The sequence below is a fragment of the Pelobates fuscus genome, chromosome 1 (genome assembly GCF_036172605.1).
Source record: "Pelobates fuscus isolate aPelFus1 chromosome 1, aPelFus1.pri, whole genome shotgun sequence".
Lineage (NCBI taxonomy): Eukaryota > Metazoa > Chordata > Amphibia > Anura > Pelobatidae > Pelobates > Pelobates fuscus.
Window position 1 is genome coordinate 254,477,296 of NC_086317.1, and position 23,888 is coordinate 254,501,183.

Below are 23,888 nucleotides of genomic sequence, written 5' to 3' on the forward strand. Positions count from 1 at the left end.
TCCTGAATGGCCCTTAAAGCCCATATACAAGCAAGTAATGGATGTCAAGTAGTCAAAAATTAGAATGTACGGACAGACAAAATCAGCAATAAATTATATAATGAAAAGTTAACTTTGAGTATAAAAAAACTAATCAAAAATCATTAAAGAAAAAAGAGAAGGTGGGGAAAGGCAACAAGATGCACACAGCTCTCGCTAAATAACTGCTTTTTGTTTCCTTTTTTTCTTATATTTTCAATTTTTGTATCCCTCTTCTCTTTTTCTTCTCTTTTCATTTCCCTTAATTTCTTTATCTTTTCCCCCCCTCCCTTTTTATTTTATGCTTGTTTTATTTTAGGAAAGTACACCTCTATTATAAGTTAACAATTCATAAACAGCTATAATCCTCCCAACTGAGTGGATCTCTTATTTTTTTCTTTCTAGGGATGAATTGTCTCAGCTGCCTTTCACCACCATGTGCATGAAGGAAAGCCTAAGACTACACCCTCCTGTAACTGCTGTTTCCAGACGTTGTACCGAGGACATCAAATTACCTGATGGCAAAGTTATTCCAAAAGGTAAACTGCTGATATTTTTGCTTTTTCAGTGGGAAACTCATTTTTGTATACCGACCTGTTCAGAATTCCCAGTTCAAATAAACAAAAAGTGTATGGTGATTGGATCTCTCTTTTATCGTAGCAAAAAGATCAACAAAGTTAAATAATAGAGTCTAAAGCAGGTTTTGGTGAATATAGATGTGGATAATGAAACTGGATAAAGACAAAGGGGTAAACATCTGAAGGTTTTTAATGATAAAACAGAAATGGGTAGAGTACATTTCTTTTAGAATGAGGGAGAAGAAGAAAAATATGGGGGTAGCCTATGTTTTTACAAAGTATCTCTATATAACTGTTACATTGATTTCCTGTCTCTTCTAAGGTAACATCTGCCTGATAAGTATTTATGGAACCCATCATAACCCTTTAGTATGGCCAAATCCACAGGTAAATGTTGTTAAAATAATAAGTTGCTTACATTCTGTCATTCTATGAATATACATCGTGACTTGATGTGTCTTTTGTGTCTAGGTATATGATCCATACCGTTTTGATCCAGAGAATTCTAAGGACAAATCTCCACATGCATTTATTCCATTCTCTGCAGGTCCCAGGTAAAGATATTCCTACAATAATGCCCATAATCGAATTGTTGGATGATGTCTGTGACATTTCATTTTTTAAAAGTCATTTTTTTGAACAAGAGCCAATAGCAATTCAGCACTATCAAGTAATTACATACATCAGGGTCAACAAATAAACAAAGGATAGTCTGCAACTCCAATTTGTGAAAGCCTAAAATAAAGATAAATGTGCCCCCATGCCACCTACTGCACTTGGAACAAAGAGAGGTTTATTCACTAAACTCTAAATTTAGCAAATTAAATTGCATGGCAAATTTCTGTATAAAACAACTGAAACAACTGAAATCTATCTAATTCAGTTATAGTCACAGCTTCCCTAATGTAGCCTCAATTTTGCTAATCAGTTGCGAACCATATTGTTGATAGCTACTTTCCACAGTTATAATACCCAACGTATTGTCAAGGTCCCAAAATAGATAGGAAGAACATTTTCCAATCTTTTGTAAAAAACTTTTCACACACGTGTTAAGGGGCAGAGATGCTGCCTGAGACGGTTACTATGTCATGTGACACTTGAAATAGAGACAAGGGTAGGTGTAGGTGACTCTGGATAGGTAGGTGAACATGGCACCTGCATGATTAAGGGGTAGAGTTTTAGGAATATGCCTTAGGTGCTAAATTAGGTGGGCTGCCTTTGCTTTTTCCCCTGAGCTGGACAGATTTATTCTTAGATATTCCCCTGATTCCAGGGATACTCCAAGTACAGGGGCATCTCCTAGCCACATAGATATATTCCATGTTAAGAAACTATTTCCTGTAACATAATAAGTTGGTCTTAAAACTTTGACTCATCCCACATAGGAACTGCATTGGACAGAACTTTGCCATGTCCGAGATGAAGGTTGTGCTGGCTCTTACTCTACTCCGTTTCAAAGTGAGCATCGATGAAACAAAGGCTGCACGCAGGAAGCCGGAGCTAATTTTACGTGCAGAGAATGGACTGTGGCTGCAGGTTGAGGAACTGAAACCATAATACTGTTTTAACAGAGGAATCAGTGGATACACTTGATAAACTTATCGTGTGTGGCGTTAAACATTGATTTAATGAAATTTTAGCTTATGTGTTTGTAGGGAAGGCTTATAATACTTTTAGATTATTATAAAATTGCTAAACGTCCTATGTTTTCACAATTAGAATTTGTTTGTTTGTTTTTTGTCACACAGATATTTCTTTTAATATATCTCTTAAATGTGTGATATGCATCAATTTTAAAGATATCTTGTTTACTTAAATATAATTAAATAATTCAAAACAAATATTAATCTCAAACAATATACACAAATTTGACAGTACAGTACAAAGCGATAATAACCACAATTTATTTCACAGAAAGGATAACAGTAATAAAAAAGAGATAAAAAGCAATGTGTTTATAAAATGTATACCCCAAGCTCCATAACCACTACAATGGTACTTTTGCTAATGGTTTGACTTCTTACCTGGTGTCCCCATGGAGCTTCCATTAGTTCTCCTGAGCTAAATCTTGCCAGACATGGCCAACTTATTAAGCATGTCAGTGGACCCCTCTTAGTCAATGAGCAAATCCCTGCACCGCCAGGAGGTGGCTGGTGCCTGGCTATGCACAGATTAGAAATCAAACCCTTAGCAAACAGTTGGACTATTTACATAAGGGGGCATCAGGGAACTCGAGGCACTATAAATACTACAGTACCAGCAGTGGTTATGATGCTTGCAGTGTTCCTTCAAAACATCATAATACAATCATGGTTATTCACTACATTTTTAATATGTAACAAGCCAAACCGGGTATCGTTGTATTGTGGAGAATCCCAAATGGTGCTCTATTAATATATTATAATAATGTTTGTTTTGTTTTATTATGCATGTAGATTGCAGTATCCACCAGCCAAAGGGGACTTGTCCTCAAGGTGGTCCAATCTTGAATAGACCTCCATGTTTAACAAAAGAATAACTAAAATATGATTTCCCACTATAAAAAATGTACTGTTGCCAATCAGATGAAAAATATATATGTTTCCTTTATTTCAATCCAGTAAAATATACATTATTCACACAAAAGCAAACAGTAAATGGCTTAAATGTCTCATTTATATGGTGGCGGCAATCAAATAAAAATGTACTTTCTTAAGATCACCAAAGTTTGATTGTGGCAGGATTTTACGGCTGCTAGAGGTGCAATCACTGGATAACCCAGTTGGGATCGCCAGGTGATAGATCAGGTAAGTTCAACTATGGCAACTCACTAGGACCCAGCAAGGTCAAAATGAACCAAGTTAACCCTCGCACTGTCATATATCCCTGCCAATTAATTACCATGCCGAAAATTGTGTTGCATTATTTGAAAAGGTTCCCAATAGTAGTAGTTTGGGAGGGGCTCATGGACCTATATAAAGGACTCCCCACTTTCCTACCCTACCATAATTGGTCTGGCAATCTGTTTGCTGCTATTTCTGGTGCATTCAGAATGCCAAGCTCACTACTTACCTGTCCGTGGAACGCTTCTGTCTCCTGCTCTACGATGTCCATATTCTGCTCGGCGTTGCTGGTACATCCCGGCTGGATTCCTTTCAGCATAGGCTCCGTTGCCACAGTCAGGTCCTCCAACGGTCACCCGTACGGCATGCTCACACAGAAGCTCCTGCTGACCTCCGACCCTGTGGACATGCAGACGAGCTGGCGCCCTCCCTTGGCGTCATCACTGATTGATACTTCTAATGTATGCATTTGTGTATATTTAATTGTTCAGTTGATTTCATGGTTTTTCAGCCATTCAAACGCAAGCATCTTTTTGTGGAAAGCTTTCAGGCTTATGCCTGCATGGATACCAACCCATTCGTCTCTTTCCATACGAATGGTTGTTTTAGGCTTAGACGCACGAATGCGGTTGCATGTTCAATTGGTTACGCGGGCACGAAGGCTCTATGGCCATATAGAGCTTTCATGTCCTCAATAATTTTCATTCTCATAGTCTGGGGGGATCGGCGGGAATTTTGTTCATTTATAAACTAATCCACGTGAAGGGTCACAAGCTGAATCTATACGAATACACTACGTTCGCAACTTTGTTCTTACATAGAAACTCTCTATAGGATGCAAAATCCCTCTGGTTCGCACGTACAGCTAGATAGATCTTTGGGCTTAAGGCCCTCTAGCGTTCATTACTGGGTATTACATCTGTTATAAATATGGACTTATTGTAAAAGTTATAAATGTCTAAAAACAGGTCATTTTAATATTTATTTGCAGGTATCAATTTAACAGATTTATTTTTATGACGGTTGGTTCTCCATTATGGATCAGTGAATTAGTTTGTCCTTAATATGGTTCTGATGATGCTACAAACAGGTTTTCCTTCAAGGTGGCATTTGGACAGGTTATATGGTACATTATACAGGTTTAGGAACACAGTCCATATTTTCATGTGCTTTTACAGCACTGTCTATGGACTTTCTTACAACGTGTAAGTCATGTCTCATCATATTTTACAGATTGCGAGGTTATTCAATTTGGAGCAGCAATTGCTTTTCAGACCTCGAATCCTATTTCAGTAAGTAGATGGTTTATTTTATTATGGGGTGATTACATTTAGAATCTCCTAAGCTACATGTGTAATAATTGGCATACCCATCTTTGTTATTAATAGGTATAGGCCTCTCCTTCCCCTCTCCACCTCCTTTAGTGGGAATCTCAGACTTTGTGTCGGGTAAGTATAAAAAAAAATCTATCTTATGCTTTAATAGTCACGAGAGGCCAACACCCCACCACAATGTTCGGTGGCCACAAAACCCCTAGCGCCAACGCATAAATAGAGCCTTTGAAACTGCTTGGCAACTAGCAGGGCCTCACCTGTCACCAACCTACTAAATTGTTTCGCCACTTGGCACTAGCTAGCCAGCCAGTAAAAAAAATTCAGTTCTAAGCTACGTTATTGCTATATTTCAGTATATCTCAGATCCCTGAAGATGGTGACGACATGTCAATCCCCACGACTCCTGTCAGGTCCGCTACACCTACACGTAAAGGTGTTGCCAGTAGCTCTGCATCTATCAGGTGATGGACCATTCCTCGCATCACAGCCGAATGATATAGATGCAACATCCCTTTCCCAGCAATAGCCAGGAAAGCAAAGCTTTTCAGGCTCATGCGGACCAATATGGACAATACAAATGCTGGAGAGGGCACGAGTAGCTCAAGCAACACCAATCTCCACGCGATGATATCGTCACTACAGAAGCTTGTAGTCTTCCCATACCGACAATAGGATCCGTTGCTGCTGAACTTCCAGGCCCATTCCAGACACAACCAGGTAATAGTGCATCCTCTGGTTCAGGATTTCACGTTATTAAACCAGCCCACATGGTGCCTGCGAATCTCAAAAAAGACATCCTGAAGGGCAAAGACGTAAATCTTTTCTCCCTCCTGATCGCTTCCCAGCATGTCATGGAGAATCGCACGTACGCATACAGGGATGTTGTACTGAAATCTAGGGGCCCAAAATCTCAACAAAAACCTGTCTATTCTGGATTTTGTTATAGCCTTTGGGATCTATAGAGATGTTTTACATCTCTACAGCAGTGATACTAGCTCTAAACACCTGTGAGGTATCCTCTACACCTTCACCTTAAATTATATATAACACACACAATAAAATAGGTGGAGCAAGTATTGGCAAAATAAAGATATACTTCTACCCTCTCTTCTTACTGTATCACTGTAAAGATAGAGAGGTACAAAATAGTGCAGATATCTCAATACATATATCTTTCTCAAACACACTCACAAAGAAAGAGCCATATACTAGACCTGGCTCTGGTATGAATCTTCTTAGGATCTCTTTAGGGTGATCCAAAACCCCTTTGGTGGTGTTTGCAAAATGTTTGGTAAGGATAGGCAGCAGAGATGGTGTTAATTCCAAAGATACAGAAAGGAGACCCATGAGACAAGGGGGTCCCAAAGGAAGTAGCTCTGGACACAGAAAAAGGCACATATATAGTACCAGATAATAAAAGGAAAAAAGGAAGGAAGAGAGAGGGAAGTCACATATAAAAATGGCTAAAGGGATGGAAAGGGTGGGAGGGAGTGAACAGAAAGAAATCCCTTCTCCACCCTATACCACCCACAGCTTCCTAAATAAAAACTAAAATAGGAGCTGATAACTCAAAGGAGAAATGTGAAAAAAATCACTACTCTCATAAGGCAGACTATAAGTCCTATGGACAAATGGGTTAAACAAACCCTGGATAAATAGCCCTATATAAGGTCCAAAAAACTCCACACAAAGGACTAAAGCTGCCTACCTAGAAAACCTAAACAATCTGGTAAACTAACTAACTTATACCATCATACTGACTACCTAAGTGGATTATATCGGCAAAGGAAAAGTGCTCACTAACACAGATTTAGACAGATTGAACAATATTTGAGAGAAATAGGCCTTTTGAGTACATAGAAAAAAGTCTTAGATCTTTGAGTTCAGCTCATGAAAAATTGGTGCAAAAACAAAAGTGTGGCGTTTATAATTTTGTTCAGAATATATAATATTGTGTGTGTTCAAATATGTAATTGCTTGAACTTACCACTAGGAGGAAGCAAAAGTGCAATAGTTTGTGTCAGCTAAGCTTACATTGGCTGTAAATCAGGCGTGCTCAGATAACAAAAACAGTAATTAACATGTAAAACTAACTATTAAATATTTGGAAGCTACAGTCAACGTCTCTGCTAGTTATTTGTCTATTCTCAATACTTCATTGAATTGCAGGTGAGTTTTTTTTATTCCTATTGTCAAAAAAAATAATAGTCATAAAAGTAATTTTATATTTAATTTTAAAATAAAAATGTAAATAAAAAATATTGTTAAATGTGAAATGTACCTGCACTATATTATATTCTGTATTCCAGAACAATGCATTTTGAACCAAATCAAATATGCAGTTAAATGTGATGTCTATTAATGAATTATTTATGTGAATTATTAGTGACTATAATGACATCTAATTTCTGAAAATATTAAACTCTGTTGTCTATTTATTGGAAGGGGGCTTTTCAAAATGTTGTAAATGTTTTTTGTTGTTTTCTCTTTGACCCCCTTTTCGTTGCAGTTTCCTAATTTACCTTTGTCCTATAGCATTAATTTTTCTCTTCTGTACACCCTTGTTTGAGTGACAAACAAAACCTTCCCAGAACAGGTTAAACTTTCCCCTGCATTTTGGTTATCTGTTACTGCTAGCCAAGCTGAGATATACTGCTCCTATCTCCTGTCACTGCTGTCCTCACAGAGACTCAGAGCACAGTCTCTTCACCTCTGTGCCAACAAAAGATAAGAATTGATTTGACAGATGAGCACACCTCCCAACATTTCAAATGGACTAAGAGGGACACTTTAGTTTTAGGGGTGTGAGTGGGGGTGTCTCAGGGCTTGGGCTGCTCTGAGAAATTTTAGTAATAACAATTTATACAACAAAAATTTAATTTAGAACAACAAAATTCTCATTTACACAGACTGATTTCTAAACACATTTATTATAGCATAAAGACACAATTCGGGGAGTATTATATTGCATAGCTCTGTCATGCACTTAGACACACCAATAAAATGAAGCTCCTAGAAAATAGGGACATTGGGACTGAAAAAAGGAGAAGGGGATTTGGGCCCAAAATCGGGACTGTCCCTCTTAAATAGGGACACTAGGGAGATATGGGGGAGGAAAGGACTGTTTTTAATTTTTAGTCTTACCCCCTTTATTAAGCACTCGTGTAAAGCACGATTGCCAGGGTCTGCACCCATACACGACTACAACCATTACAAATGAAATTGGTTAATTGCAAATGACTGCAATGACTGTGCTGATAGCAGAGCTGGTGCTATCTTACCAGCACTGGTTCTGCTGAGCTCCTCCGCTAGCCCCTTGCACAGCAAGGCAGATAGGTAGATCTACAGATTTGCTGTATGAGAGCAGCACTCTGGAAGTGGACCCTCCTGGTCAGAGACTGGAATTGGGTACTCCAAGGATTCTGCAAGCAGCTCACTGGACCATCAGGAAAAGAAGATAAGAACCCCAATCACTGCAAAAAGGGAAGCAGGAGGCTTAACAGGGAAACAACCTCCCCACATACAATCTTCCCTTTCTCACAACTCACCCTGTCACAAATCTCCCCCACATAGGCAAAAGAGAGAACTGGGGGCACACCTGGAATATGCATTTTGCAGGAATGGTGCTGCCGTAGAGTCAAAAATTACACTATTGAATAGTGCTAATGCTAAATGAACTAAAGTGTATTTAATAAATCTGTTGTAAGAGCATTGTGAACATATATCATAAAAAATTAATGTGGAATAGCCTCAGAAGCTCCTGCAACAAGCATCAAATAAAACAGATTTTTATGGTTAAAACGGTGACTAATCGTAACACCAAAGCCAGCAAACGAGAAGTGACACCGAGAGGAGCACAATGACACCATCCAAGTGACAGTACCCACTCGACAAGTGTCAGAGGCCTACTCACATGGCGGACTTGGGAGGGATGGCCGCTCTCCCGCCGCCACAATTTGCTGTCTCAGTGCACATGGGCCCTCATTCCCCCCCCCCCCCTCTGGACCGGTGGGGGTTATCCCGGTCTACCCACCCACAGAGTGCACTTACCCTCTGGATACTCTTGGGCGCAAAACCTACCGACAAAACAACGAGGCCCAGCCAAGATGGCCGGTGGCAATGCAGCCCACTTAGAGCAACAGACGGCTAGTGAATGGGAAGCAGTCTTGCAGTCAAAATTTGACGCCATATGCCAACGATTTTGGGAGCGTCTAGAAAAGAGGAACAAACCTGCTCCGACAGTCAAAACGGCATCTCAACAACCGTTACCCTCACACATCCAGCCGGGTCACTCGGACGCACCCTCCACATCGCAGGTACCGGCAAACGCTGGGACTGCGGAATGGTGGAGACCTAACTTACCACCGGGTCACCCAAAGACGTGGCTCATCCCGGTACATGCAAGCAGGAAGCACAGAGGACAACCCTATGCGGCAATGCAGAGGTCACTAAGGGGCAAAAGCCGCCCGAAGCCGACGAGCCGGGCCCTTGCAGCAGCTTCACGAGCACGCCCTGAAATATCTCGCCGAACTGCCATAACCCAACAGAGACACCCACGGAGAAAAAGAGCAAGGCGCAGACAGCGAGACAGGGGCTTCAAGAAACCTCCAAACCCTAGCACTGCCGGACCCAACACTAAAGGTCTGAAGGAGCAAGGAACACAATCACCTACCCAGATCCCAGACAGCCACAGCCCACCACACCGATCCGGTCATGAGATATTACATCGGACCATGCCTGAACCATACGAGGACCGGAACCTGCCGCAGCCCAGCAAGAGGACACAAAGGGACACCATACCGGGCCAAAGAATGGACTATCTGTTCCAGCACACTAGCGGCATCGGGTGAAGGTTTGCAGCAGAGAGGAGTCTTAACTGCAGCTGAGCTCAGTTTGCATTCATTACATTCATTTTTCATTTATTGATTTGCTTTTCCCTATTCCTGTCTCAACACTGCAGTCTTACAGTATATGCATGGCCAGTCTGTTATTAGTTCACTGATTATTTGTCTTATTATTGCATCGCTCAATATTTGCTATTGGTATTTATTTAATTTCATCATGCAGTGAACTCATAAGCAAAATGTATCACACTATTATGCCTCAAGCTGTTGTAACTAGGGCATAGGCATCAGGGTTGGTGTATTAATGTTGCATTAACTCCCGGTTCACCAGGGTGCGCGGGGTCTGGGCCTGTTGTCTTTCATTTTGCATATCTCCAATACAGTTATTTTTCATTCATTGAATTGTTGCTCCCTATTATGTTATCCCTCCCTATCCATGCCTCATCTCAGCAGTATAGCAGCACATACACTACCAGTCTGCACTTAACCAACGGTCACTAATGACCAGCTGTTAATTAACCAGTCTTATTTTACACCTTGAACTGCCTGGCAAAGCATACAGTTAAATTTCTGTGTTCTGTTTTTTTTTTTCTTTCGTTTTTAGCGTGTTTTAAACATGTCACTTACTTTCACATATGCAATGACTTAACAAGTGTCCCAACTGCATAACAACTCTTGTTTAATTTTAACCTGTAACTCGCATGCCACAGGGCAGTGGGGCCACCCCGCTAATCCCAATACTGCTAACTCAGTCATTATGCATATTTTATAATACTTATTGCCAGTTCAAATCGAATGCTTTATCATATGCTTTTCTAGTCAATACTCTTGTTACTTTTATTATTATAAAAAAGAAGTGCAGCATATCTTGTCATTTACGTGTATACCATATGCAATGTTATTCACCAATTTCATCTTGTGTAATTACCCATGCACTTCGAAAAAATAAAGAATTAAAAAAAAAATAATGAATGTGATAACAAAAAATTAAAAAAATACAGTGCCATAACTAAACAAACAAATTGATAATAGTTTTCATTATATACTCACAATGCATATCATATATCTGCTTTATACCAAATAAAATTATTATTAAAGTGGCATTGCTTTACAAAACCTCCTTAAATTTATACTTTACTGTGGTCACCTAAAAAGGGGCACCAGAAGCAGATGGGTGGGCCAAGGTTTTGAACCCAAAAGGAATCTGGTCTCAACTCCATACATACCTAGACAAAAGAGGGAACTGGTGGCACACCCAGAACATGCAGAATTTATGGAAAATACAGATCAGGAACAGTGTACACATAAAACACAGTTTTAAATTTTACAAGGCTACTTAAAATCCCCTATCTCAGCAATGAAATATGCCCATATTGTGTTAAACCCACCAATATGCCACAGTACCTCTGTACTAATATGGCAACATATACAATATACATATATACAGTAGTACATAGGAATATATATATATATATATAGTGATGTACCGAACTGTCCGCCGGCGAACAGTTCCCGGCGAACTTAGCGTGTTCGCGTTCGCCGCGGCGGGCAAACACATGCGCAGTTCGATCCGCCCCCTATTCGTCATCATTGGGCAAACTTTGACCCTGTGCCTCTCGGTCAGCAAACACATTCCAGCCAATCAGCAGCACTCCCTCCCTTCCACACCCTCCAACCTCCCTCCCAGCATCCATTTTCGATTCATTCTGAAGCTGCATGCTTAGTGAGAGGAGGGAAAGTTAAGCTGCTGCTGATTAGATAGGGAAATTGATAGCTAGGCTAGGGTATTCAGTGTCCACTACAATCCTGAAGGACTCATCTGATCTCTGTTGTAAGGACAGCACCCCAAAAAGCCCCTTTTAGGGCTATAACATCAGGCTGCTTTTTTTTTTTTTTTTTTTTCCTGTGTAATGTAATTGCAGGTGCCTGCCTGTCAGCTTCTGTGTGAGGTTCACATTGGATACTGTGCCTACTTGCCCAGTGCCACCACTCATATCTGTTTTTACAATAGGTTAAGCTTTACATTTAAAAGAAATATTTTTTTTTCACTGTAATAGAAGAGCAGTTGCCTGCCTGCCAGCTTCTGTGTCAGGTTGGATGCCTTGCCCATTTGCACAGTCAGTGCCACCACTCATATCTGTTTTAACAATAGGTTAAGCTTTACATTTAAAATAAATAAAAGGTTTCCAGTGTAAGCTAATAGCAGCCAGTCAGTGTCCTTCAAGCGGCTCTGTCAGGCCTTCCTTCAGCGTGTGCCCTGCACAACCCTGCCAGCGTACTTTGACAGTTGCCACTCATATCTGGTGTCTCTATAGCGTGCTTTTACAAAGAAAAAAAGTTTCCAGTGTAAGCTAATAGCAGCCAGTCAGTGACCTTCAAGCGGCTCTGTCAGGCCTTCCTTCAGCGTGTGCTCTGCAGACCTGTGCCAGCGTGCTTTGACAGTTGCCAATCATATCTGGTGTCTCTATAGCGTGCTTTTACAAAGAAAAAAGGTTTCTAGTGTAAGCTAACAGCAGCCAGTCAGTGTCCTTCAAGCGGCTCTGTCAGTCCTTCCTTCAGTGTGTGCTCTGCAGACCTGTGCCAGCATGCTTTGACAGTTGCCAATCATATCTGGTGTCTCTATAGCGTGCATTTACAAAGAAAAAAGGTTTCTAGTGTAAGCTAATAGCAGCCAGTCAGTGTCCTTCAAGCGGCTCTGTCAGTCCTTCCTTCAGCGTGTGCTCTCCAGAACTGTTCCAGTGCACATTGCCAATCATATCTGGTGTCTCTATAGCGTGCTTTTAAAACCAACATTTTTTTTTCACTGTTATAGATTGAATAGCAGTTACTTGTCTTCAAGCGGGTGTGTCAGGCCTACAGTGTGTGCTCTGCAGAACTGTTCAAGTGCACATTGCCAATCATATCTGGTGTCTCTATAGCGTGCTTTTACAAAGAAAAAAGGTTTCTAGTGTAAGCTAATAGCAGCCAGTCAGTGTCCTTCAAGCGGCTCTGTCAGTCCTTCCTTCAGCGTGTGCTCTGCAGACCTGTGCCAGCGTGCTTTGACAGTTGCCAATCATATCTGGTGTCTCTATAGCGTGCATTTACAAAGAAAAAAGGTTTCTAGTGTAAGCTAATAGCAGCCAGCCAGTGTCCTTCAAGCGGCTCTGTCAGTCCTTCCTTCAGCGTGTGCTCTCCAGAACTTTTCCAGTGCACATTGCCAATCATATCTGGTGTCTCTATAGCGTGCTTTTAAAACCAAAATTTTTTTTTTCACTGTTATAGATTGAATAGCAGTTACTTGTCTTCAAGCGGGTGTGTCAGGCCTACAGTGTGTGCTCTGCAGAACTGTTCAAGTGCACATTGCCAATCATATCTGGTGTCTCTATAGCATGCTTTTACGAAGAAAAAAGGTTTCTAGTGTAAGCTAACAGCAGCCAGTCAGTGTCCTTCAAGCGGCTCTGTCAGTCCTTCCTTCAGCGTGTGCTCTGCAGACCTGTGCCAGCGTGCTTTGACAGTTGCCAATCATATCTGGTGTCTCTATAGCGTGCATTTACAAAGAAAAAAGGTTTCTAGTGTAAGCTAATAGCAGCCAGTTAGTGTCCTTCAAGCGGCTCTGTCAGTCCTTCCTTCAGCGTGTGCTCTCCAGAACTGTTCCAGTGCACATTGACAATCATATCTGGTGTCTCTATAGCGTGCTTTTAAAACCAAATTTTTTTTTTCACTGTTATAGATTGAATAGCAGTTACTTGTCTTCAAGCGGGTGTGTCAGGCCTACAGTGTGTGCTCTGCAGAACTGTTCAAGTGCACATTGCCAATCATATCTGGTGTCTCTATAGCGTGCTTTTACAAAGAAAAAAGCTTTCTAGTGTAAGCTAATAGCAGCCAGTCAGTGTCCTTCAAGCGGCTCTGTCAGTCCTTCCTTCAGCGTGTGCTCTGCAGAACTGTTCAAGTGCACATTGCCAATCATATCTGGTGTCTCTATAGCGTGCTTTTACAAAGAAAAAAGGTTTCTAGTGTAAGCTAATAGCAGCCAGTCAGTGTCCTTCAAGCGGCTCTGTCAGTCCTTCCTTCAGTGTGTGCTCTGCAGAACTGTTCCAGTGCACATTGCCAATCATATCTGGTGTCTCTATAGCGTGCTTTTAAAACCAAAATTTATTTTTCACTGTTATAGATTGAATAGCAGTTACTTGTCTTCAAGCGGGTGTGTCAGGCCTACAGTGTGTGCTCTGCAGAACTGTTCAAGTGCACATTGCCAATCATATCTGGTGTCTCTATAGCGTGCTTTTACAAAGAAAAAAGGTTTCTAGTGTAAGCTAATAGCAGCCAGTCAGTGTCCTTCAAGCGGCTCTGTCAGTCCTTCCTTCAGCGTGTGCTCTGCAGACCTGTGCCAGCGTGCTTTGACAGTTGCCAATCATATCTGGTGTCTCTATAGCGTGCTTTTACAAAGAAAAAAGGTTTCTAGTGTAAGCTAATAGCAGCCAGTCAGTGTCCTTCAAGCGGCTCTGTCAGTCCTTCCTTCAGCGTGTGCTCTCCAGAACTGTTCCAGTGCACATTGCCAATCATATCTGGTGTCTCTATAGCGTGCTTTTAAAAACAAATTTTTTTTTTCACTGTTATAGATTGAATAGCAGTTACTTGTCTTCAAGCGGGTGTGCCAGGCCTACAGTGTGTGCTCTGCAGAACTGTTCAAGTGCACATTGCCAATCATATCTGGTGTCTCTATAGCGTGCTTTTACAAAGAAAAAAGGTTTCTAGTGTAAGCTAATAGCAGCCAGTCAGTGTCCTTCAAGCGGCTCTGTCAGTCCTTCCTTCAGTGTGTGCTCTCCAGAACTGTTCCAGTGCACATTGCCAATCATATCTGGTGTCTCTATAGCGTGCTTTTACAAAGAAAAAAGGTTTCTAGTGTAAGCTAATAGCAGCCAGTCAGTGTCCTTCAAGCGGCTCTGTCAGTCCTTCCTTCAGCGTGTGCTCTGCAGACCTGTGCCAGCGTGCTTTGACAGTTGCCAATCATATCTGGTGTCTCTATAGCGTGCTTTTAAAACCAAAATTTTTTTTTTCACTGTTATAGATTGAATAGCAGTTACTTGTCTTCAAGCGGGTGTGTCAGGCCTACAGTGTGTGCTCTGCAGAACTGTTCAAGTGCACATTGCCAATCATATCTGGTGTCTCTATAGCTTGCTTTTACAAAGAAAATTTGTTTTTCACTGTTATAGATTCAATAGCAGTTACTTGTCTTCAAGCGGGTGTGTCAGGCCTACAGTGTGTGCTCTGCAGAACTGTTACAGTTCACATTGCCAATCATATCTGGTCTCACAGTAGCTTGCACGCATAGTACCACTAATCCCCCCAAAAAATGACAGGCAGAGGCAGGCCACCCTGCAGGGGCCGTCGTGGTCGTGGTGCTGTGATTCCCTTTTGCCCTAGAATAATGCCCAGTTTTCAGAAGCCACGTACCCTGAACTTGAAAAGTTCTGAGGACATAGTTGACTGGCTAACACAGGACACCCAATCTTGTACAGCCTCTGCTCGGAACCTTGACGCACCATCCTCCTCCAGCTTAGCTTCACGCACCTCTCAAGATACCACTCACCCGCCTGCCGCCACCACCAAAACTAGCACCACAGCCGCTTTACTTGGTATGTCAGAGGAGTTATTCACACACCCGTTTGAAGAAATGAGTGATGCTCAACCATTATTGCTAGAGGATGTAGATAACAGGGATATGTCTCAGGCAGGCAGCATTAAACACATGGAGGTACGGTGTGATGATGATGATGTTGTACCCGCTGCTGCTTCCTTTTCTGAGTTGTCAGATACAAGCGAAGCGGTTGATGATGACGATGCGTCCATGGATGTCACGTGGGTGCCCGCTCGGCAAGAAGAAGAACAGGGCGAAAGTTCAGATGGGGAGACAGAGAGGAGGAGGAGACGAGTTGGAAGCAGGGGGGGGGGTCGTCGCAAGGAGCTAGTGGCACAGTCAGACAGCATGCATCGGCACCCGGGGTCAGCCCGACAGCACTCCAATCAACGCATGCTGTGTCCACCACCAGAATGCCGTCATTGCAGAGCTCAGCAGTGTGGCATTTTTTTTGTGTGTCTGCCTCTGAAACAGCGATGCCATTTGCAACCTGTGCCAAAGGAAACTGAGTCGTGGGAGGTCCAACGCCCACCTAGGTACAACTGCTTTGTGTAGGCACATGATCTCACATCACAAACGCCTATGGGATCAACACATGAGTACAAGCAGCACGCCTACTCTAAGTCGCCATCCTCCTCCTGGTCTAGCATCTTCAGCCACGTCAACCACTGCTGTCCTTCTTGCCCCCTCTCAACCATCCGCCACTCCGTCTCCCGCCTTGAGCAGTTCCCGCTCATCTGCCCACAGTCATGTGTCTGTCAAGGACATGTTTGAGCGTAAGAAGCCAATGTCACCAAGTCACCCCCTTGCCCAGCGTCTGACAGCTGGCTTGTCCGAACTATTAGCCCACCAGCTTTTACCATACAATCTGGTTGAGTCTGAGGCGTTCAAAAATTTTTTAGCTATTGGGACACCGCAGTGGAAGGTACCCGGCCGGAATTTCTTTTCACAAAAGGCAATCCCCAACTTGTACTCGATTGTGCAAAAGGAAGTCATGGCATGTCTGGCACACAGTGTTGGGGCAAGGGTCCATCTGACCACTGATACCTGGTCTGCAAAGCATGGTCAGGGCAGGTATATCACCTACACTGCGCATTGGGTAAACCTGCTGACGGCTGACAAGCAAGGAATGCGTGGCATTGCAGAGGAGTTGGTGACACCGCCACGAATTGCAGGCAGTCCTGCTGCCACCTCCTCTACTCCTCCTACTCCATCCTCTTCCATAACCTCCTTGGCTGAGTCCTCTTGTGCTGCTGCGTCTTGCTCCACATCAACGGCACCCCCCCAGCTCCCCAGGTACTATTCCACATCCTGGATACGGCAGTGTCACGCCGTCTTGGGTTTGACTTGCTTGAAAGCAGAGAGTCATACCGGACAAGCACTCCTGTCCGCCCTGAACGCACAGGTGGAAAAGTGGCTGACTCCGCAGCAACTGGATATCGGCAAAGTGGTGTGTGACAACGGAAAAAATTTGATAGCGGCATTGAAGTTGGGCAAGTTGACACATGTGCCGTGCATGGCACATGTGTGTAATCTGATCGTACAACGCTTTGTGCATTAGTACACAGGCTTACAGGACTTCCTGAAGCAGGCCAGGAAGGTGTGTGGCCATTTCAGGCGTTCCTACACGGCCATGGCTCACTTTGCCGATATCCAGCGGCGAAACAACATGCCAGTGAGGCGCTTGATTTGCGACAGCCCTACACGTTGGAATTCAACACTCCTAATGTTCGACCGCCTGCTCCAACAAGAAAAAGCTGTTAATGAATATTTGTATGACCGGGGTGCTAGGACAGCCTCTGGGGAGCTGGGAATTTTTTTGCCACGTTACTGGACGCTCATGCGCAATGCCTGTAGGCTTATGCGTCCTTTTGAGGAGGTGACAAACCTAGTCAGTCGCAACGAAGGCACCATCAGCGACATCATACCATTTGTTTTCTTCCTGAAGCGTGCCCTGCGAAGAGTGCTGGATCAGGCTGTAGATGAGCGTGAAGAGGAAGAGGAAGAGTTGTGGTCACCATCACCACCAGAAACAGCCTTATCAGCATCGCTTGCTGGACCTGCGGCAACGCTGGAAGAGGATTGTGAGGAAGAGGAGTCAGAGGAGGATTGTAGCTTTGAGGAGGAGGAGGAGGAGCAAGACCAAACACAACAGGCATCCCAGGGTGCTCGTTGTCACCTAGCTGGTACCCGTGGTGTTGTACGTGGCTGGGGGGAAGAACATACCTTCAATGACATCAGTGAGGAGGAGGAACGGGAAATGAGTAGCTCGGCATCCAACCTTGTGCAAATGGGGTCTTTCATGCTGTCCTGCCTGTTGAGGGACCCTCGTATAAAAAGGCTGAAGGAGAACGACCTGTACTGGGTGTCCACGCTACTAGACCCCCGGTATAAGCAGAAAGTGGCGGAAATGTTACCGAATTACAACAAGTCGGAAAGGATGCAGCATTTGCAAAATAAATTAAAAAGTATGCTTTACACAGCGTATAAGGGTGATGTCACAGCACAACAGGAATCTAACAGGGGGAGAGGTGGAAGTCATCCTCCTCCTCCTCCTCCCACGACCACGCCGGCAAGGACAGGACGCTTTAAAGACGTGTTGTTGATGGAGGACATGCGGACCTTTTTAAGTCCTATGCATCGCCACAGCCCTTCGGGATCCACCCTCAGAGAGCGACTCAACCGACAGGTAGCAGACTACCTCGCCTTAACTGCAGATATCGACACTCTGAGGAGCGATGAACCCCTTGACTACTGGGTGTGCAGGCTTGACCTGTGGCCTGAGCTATCCCAATTTGCGATAGAACTTCTGGCCTGCCCCGCTTCAAGTGTCCTGTCAGAAAGGACCTTCAGTGCAGCAGGAGGTATTGTCACTGAGAAGAGAAGTCGCCTAGGTCAAAAAAGTCTAGATTACCTCACCTTTATTAAGATGAATGAGGGATGGATCCCGAAGGGACTGACACTGGGTGATACATTCGATTAAAAAAGGCCTGATGAGATGAGCTGCCTTGGGCTAAAAATGGTCCACACGCTGCTGTATTTTAGCTCTGAATGACGTTTGACTTGCGTGACTTATCCGCCACCAACTAGGGTTCAAGCCGCCATGTTTTAGGGCACTTTCTGCCTGTGAAACAAACATAAATTTTTCTGGCCGCTGCTACAGCAGCGGCTGCAACAATACCAAATTTTTCAGGCATGTGTACATGCCTAATTTTTAGGCCCACTGGTGCAGCACTGTGGCTTCAAAAACCAAACCAAAAAAAATCCTCCAAGATGGCACCAATATACCAGTGGTCTAAGCATCTTCCCACCTTGGCCTAAAAAGGGGAGGTGATTCAACAATTAAAAATCTCTGCCATTTACACGTCCACTGATAGGAGACGTGGAAGGTATTAAACTGATCAGAACAATACTAAACTCACCACTCCTATCTGGTGGCACATTAGCTTGCCCGCGCAGTGCCCCAAATTTCAAGTAAGAGGACCGACCAAGCATCTTCTTCCATCTCCCTGTTACATAAATCAATGCCATATCCATAGAAATTGTAGAGAATATCCAGGATAGTTTTACAGGGCCAAATCATGTCGCCTGTTGAAAGAGGTGACCTTGCTCGGGTCCCAGGTGTGCAGTTCCTAAAATGGCTGCCATATACACATCCACTGATAGGAGACGCGGAAGGTATTAAACTGATATGAACATTTACTAAACTCACCACTCCGAGTGCTGTTATTTATTTAATTTTTTTTGTGGTGAGGCTTTACAGGACAGAGTGCTTCTCCACGGGACATGTTAACTCACGGGCAGCTGGCTCATCAAGGAACCAGAGCAGCTTGAACGAGGTGACCTTGCTCGGGTCCCAGGTGTGCGGTTCCTAAAATGGCTGCCATATACACGTCCACTGATAGGAGACGCGGAAGGTATTAAACTGATATGAACAATACTCCACTCCTATCAGTAGGTCCGCCCCATTGTGATTTATGGCCCCCACCCACCGCGCAGGGATGGGGGCCGGGGGGGAGGAAAGTAGGCCCCCTATTGTGATTTATGGCCCCCACCCACCGCGCAGGGGTTGGGGAGGACAGTAGCTCCCCCCAGTGTGTATCATGGGCTTTGAGGACAGGTGTCAATCCATACCTGCCAAGTGACCCTATGTAGGGGTAACAGTCCCTATTCTGCTCTGTGTCAGTGTGTATCATGGACTCTGTGGACAGGGAACAGTCTCTATTCTGCTCTGTGTCAGTGTGTATCAGGGGCTTTGAGGACAGGTGTCAATCCATACCTGCCAAGTGACCCTATGTAGGGGGAACAGTCCCTATTCTGCTCTGTGTCAGTGTGTATCATGGTCTCTGTGGACGGGGAACAGTCTCTATTCTGCTCTGTGTCAGTGAGTATCATGGTCTCTGTGGACGGTGAACAGTCTCTATTCTGCTCTGTGTCAGTGTGTATCATGGTCTCTGTGGACGGGGAACAGTCTCTATTCTGCTCTGTGTCAGTGTGTATCATGGACTCTGTGGACAGGGAACAGTCTCTATTCTGCTCTGTGTCAGTGTGTATCATGGACTCTGTGGACAGGGAACAGTCTCTATTCTGCTCTGTATCAGTGTGTATCAGGGGCTTTGAGGACAGGTGTCAATCCATACCTGCCAAGTGACCATATGTAGGGGGAACAGTCCCTATTCTGCTCTGTGTCAGTGTGTATCATGGTCTCTGTGGACGGGGAACAGTCTCTATTCTGCTCTGTGTCAGTGTGTATCATGGTCTCTGTGGACGGTGAACAGTCTCTATTCTGCTCTGTGTCAGTGTGTATCATGGTCTCTGTGGACAGGGAACAGTCTCTATTCTGCTCTGTGTCAGTGTGTATCAGGGGTTTTGAGGACAGGTGTCAATCCATATCTGCCAAGTGACCCTATGTAGGGGGAACAGTCCCTATTCTGCTCTGTGTCAGTGTGTATCAGGGGTTTTGAGGACAGGTGTCAATCCATATCTGCCAAGTGACCCTATGTAGGAGGAACAGTCCCTATTCTGCTCTGTGTCAGTGTGTATCAGGGGTTTTGAGGACAGGTGTCAATCCATATCTGCCAAGTGACCCTATGTAGGGGGAACAGTCCCTATTCTGCTCTGTGTCAGTGTGTATCAGGGGTTTTGAGGACAGGTGTCAATCCATATCTGCCAAGTGACCCTATGTAGGGGGAACAGTCTCTATTCTGCTCTGTGTCAGTGTGTATCAGGGATCATTAGGATAGGTGTCAATCCATATCTGCCAAGTGACCATATGTAGGGGGAACAGTCCCTATTCTGCTCTGTGTCAGTGTGTATCAGGGATTTGACTATCTTTATTCAGATTCAAAAATTACAATTCCAGGAAAAATTTAACAAACATTTACAAGAACATGTTATGCACATCATAGAAACAACGTAAACTTCTTTAAAGCCACAAACTTAAGACAAAAAATACGTACACACAATGTGTAAGGGTTTGAAAGAATATTCTGAATCCTTACATGTTTACTTTATCGTTTGTTTGATTTTTGTGAACCATATATAAACTACAAGCAGCGTGAAAACTATAAAAACTCAAGTGGCCATGCTGATCAAATTAAATAGTATGCTTTACACAGCGTATAAGGGTGATGTCACAGCACAACGGGAATGTAACAGGGGAAGAGGTGAAAGTCATCCTCCCCCTCCCACGACCCCGCCATATCTGCCAAGTGACCCTATGTAGGGGGAACAGTCTCTATTCTGCTCTGTGTCAGTGTGTATCATGGTCTCTGAGGACGGGGAACAGTCTCTATTCTGCTCTGTGTCAGTGTGTATCAGGGGCTTTGAGGACAGGTGTCAATGTTAGGTGATTTCTGCCCTTTATGGATTAAAAGCAGACTCTGCATCAACTGTGCAATTTTCCATGGGAGTTTTGCCATGGATCCCCCTCCGGCATGCCACAGTCCAGGTGTTAGTCCCCTTGAAACAACTTTTCCATCACTGTTGTGGCCAGAAAGAGTCCCTGTTGGTTTTAAAATTCGCCTGCCCATTGAAGTCAATGGCGGTTCGCGCGGTTCGCCGGTTCGCGAACATTTGCGGAAGTTCGCGTTCGCCGTTCGCGAACCGAAAATTTCGGGTTCGCGACAACACTATATATATATACACACAATTTGTAGGGGTTTTGCACTCCAGCTTTCCTCCTTGTAATTGCCCGGTGCTCAGCTGCACGAAAATCCAAACTCCATAAAAAAAGCCACTACAATGAGCTTTCCTCAAGACATGTCTATATATCCTGAGTAACATGTCCTGAGGAAAGTTCATTGTAGTGAACTAAAACGTTGACTGTTTGGATTAAAAGCCTTTATTTTTTTCTACACAAGTCCTTGAGTGCTGGCTTTTTTATGGGGTTTATATATACACACATATATATATATATATATATATATATATATATATATATATATTGTATATTGGGCAATGTATAGGTAAGAGAATTATCCCAGATTGCACCGTTGCAATCTATAATGAATGCAGCGGCAAGGCTCATTTTCCTGTCCGCTTGCACCTCCCACGCCTCTCGCTCTGTCAGTCCCTGCATTGGCTCCCAGTTAGATATAGGGCTCAATTTAAAATTCTGGTGCTTGCTTACAAGTCCCTACATAATGCTGCTCCAACCTACCTATCCTCCCTAATACACAGGTATGCCCGTCCTCTGTCCGTACTCCCACCTCTAACGCTCGCCTCCAAGACTTTTCCAGGGCTGCACCTCTTCTGTGGAACTTCCTTCCCTTCTCCATAAGAATTTCACCCAGTCTCCACTCATTCAAAACATCATTGAAAACTCACTTCTTCAAGAAAGCTTATCAATTAAACTGTTAGCAGGTTTTTATCCCCCACCCTCCACGACTCCTCTCCTGCAACTGTCAAAAATGACCTATTAAGCCCTCAGCGAATACTTTTCTAACATCTTACTTCGCACCCCTACTTATACAACACTCCTTCTAGAATGTAAGTTCATTGAGCAGGGCCCTCCACCTCTCTGTTCCTGTACGTCGAGTTGTCTGGTTACAATTAAATGTCTGTTAGTCCACCCTTTGTACAGTGCTACGGAATCTGATGGTGCTATATAAATAATAAAATAATAATAATAATTTTAGATTATGTGAGGAAAAATGTCTATTTTACGTTGAGAAATGTTCTTTATTTACTACTGTTTTCCTATCAGTAACCTCATTAATTTGTAAAAAAAAAAAAAAAATTCCATTAAATACTGTGCTATCTAGGCATACTGAAACTGAAAAAATACACTTAAACGTTACTTTTTAGGACACCCAAAAATATTGTGGGGGTGTTTTTTCTGCAAACCACATGGTAGTGAAGAAGTTAAAGAGATCTATATAGTTGCTAGCAATTTTTCTATTACAGTGAAATTTGATTTTCTTAATTTTAACCAGATAGAAGTTATTTTAATCATGACAGTTTTACTTTAGTTCATGACTGCCTTGTCCATTTTCAGACATCATCACTTTTATCTAAGAGATGAGAGTTATATAAATGTTTTGTCTCATCTGTAATTCCCATTCCAGACATTGAATTTATTGTCACATCCCATTTCCATGATAGCTGACCATTGGTTGACATTGATTCCTGACTGAGTTACAGATTCGTAGTCAGAGTCACAACCCATTTCAAATTGGCATCTCACTCTGATTCCTGCCTCTGACTGTAGTGCAACTCCCGATGAAGAGCCGGTCTGTCAGGTTATCAGGAGGGGTGAGAAAAACCATAAGACTATGCCTAGTTTAAGACCGGAAACATTTCTTACTATCTGCAAGTATTATGCTCATAAATTTGCAATAGACAATGCATATAGTAATTAATAAATGAAATAATTAATAAACTAAACGATACATTTTATAAGTAAAATGGTTACAGGGTGGTAAGTATTTTGCAATATTTTGTGGTTTTGTTTTTATGACTAGCTAGTAGAGTTGTGCAGATATATAAATATTCATTCTGTATTTTTTTTCAAAGTTCATTGTATGTTTATTGATATGAAACTATATTTCTTTAGGATTCTGTATTCATTTAGGTAATCACTATATGTTCAATTACTCCAGGTCTACATGTAGGAGATATTGCAGATCACCCGCAAATAAACCATAATTTAGATATTACAGGAATCTTTATCAACATCATGATTTAAGGTGTAAAAAAACAAACAAAAAAAACAAAACAAACAAGAACACAATAGTCCCTCTATGAATAAAAAGAGATCCCTATCATAAGTTCCAGTATTGGTAGGTATCAGCTCAGGTTGGGAGACATATCTAAGTGTGTTGTGACTCTTATAGGGCTATTCACTAAACTTAGAATTCAAAGTAAATTTAAAATTTAAGGCCAGAGTAGCCAAATTGAAACCATAATTACTTTTACTTTAAATTAGGGATTATTCTAGCCTCGGTGAAGGTATCATCTAAATGTTAATAAAGACAGGAGGCGAATATTTGCTCTGCCTTCTTTACTGAAAACCTGCAACAGCAAAAAAATAGTTAACATAACTATTTCAAACAACCAATCAGAACAAAACAACAGCAGTATAAAACCACTTAGGCAGACCCTCCCACTTCCTCTTTCTTTGATGAGGTTGAGCAGGAGAACAAGAAACCAAAATGAATCCAACTTGCATCATG

General features: G+C 42.8%; 2 protein-coding genes across 4 annotated transcripts in view; both read left to right on the forward strand.

Moving 5' to 3' along the window:
* The window catches only part of LOC134612200 (ultra-long-chain fatty acid omega-hydroxylase-like), a 99,196-nt gene extending 96,191 nt beyond the window's left edge, over positions 1–3,005 (forward strand). For all 3 annotated transcript variants that reach the window (XM_063456560.1, XM_063456553.1, XM_063456554.1), the window contains exons 10-13: positions 424–557; positions 919–983; positions 1,068–1,150; positions 1,982–3,005. In XM_063456560.1, the coding sequence (XP_063312630.1) occupies positions 424–557; positions 919–983; positions 1,068–1,150; positions 1,982–2,153 (454 nt within the window). In that variant the 3' untranslated portion in view covers positions 2,154–3,005. The remainder of the gene's footprint in view (positions 1–423; positions 558–918; positions 984–1,067; positions 1,151–1,981) is intronic.
* Positions 3,006–4,669: 1,664 nt separating this feature from the next.
* The window catches only part of LOC134612211 (ultra-long-chain fatty acid omega-hydroxylase-like), a 111,326-nt gene continuing 92,107 nt past the window's right edge, over positions 4,670–23,888 (forward strand). Inside the window, exons 1-2 of the mRNA XM_063456562.1 lie at positions 4,670–4,710; positions 4,807–4,866. The gene's annotated coding sequence lies outside the window, so the exon portion shown is untranslated. The remainder of the gene's footprint in view (positions 4,711–4,806; positions 4,867–23,888) is intronic.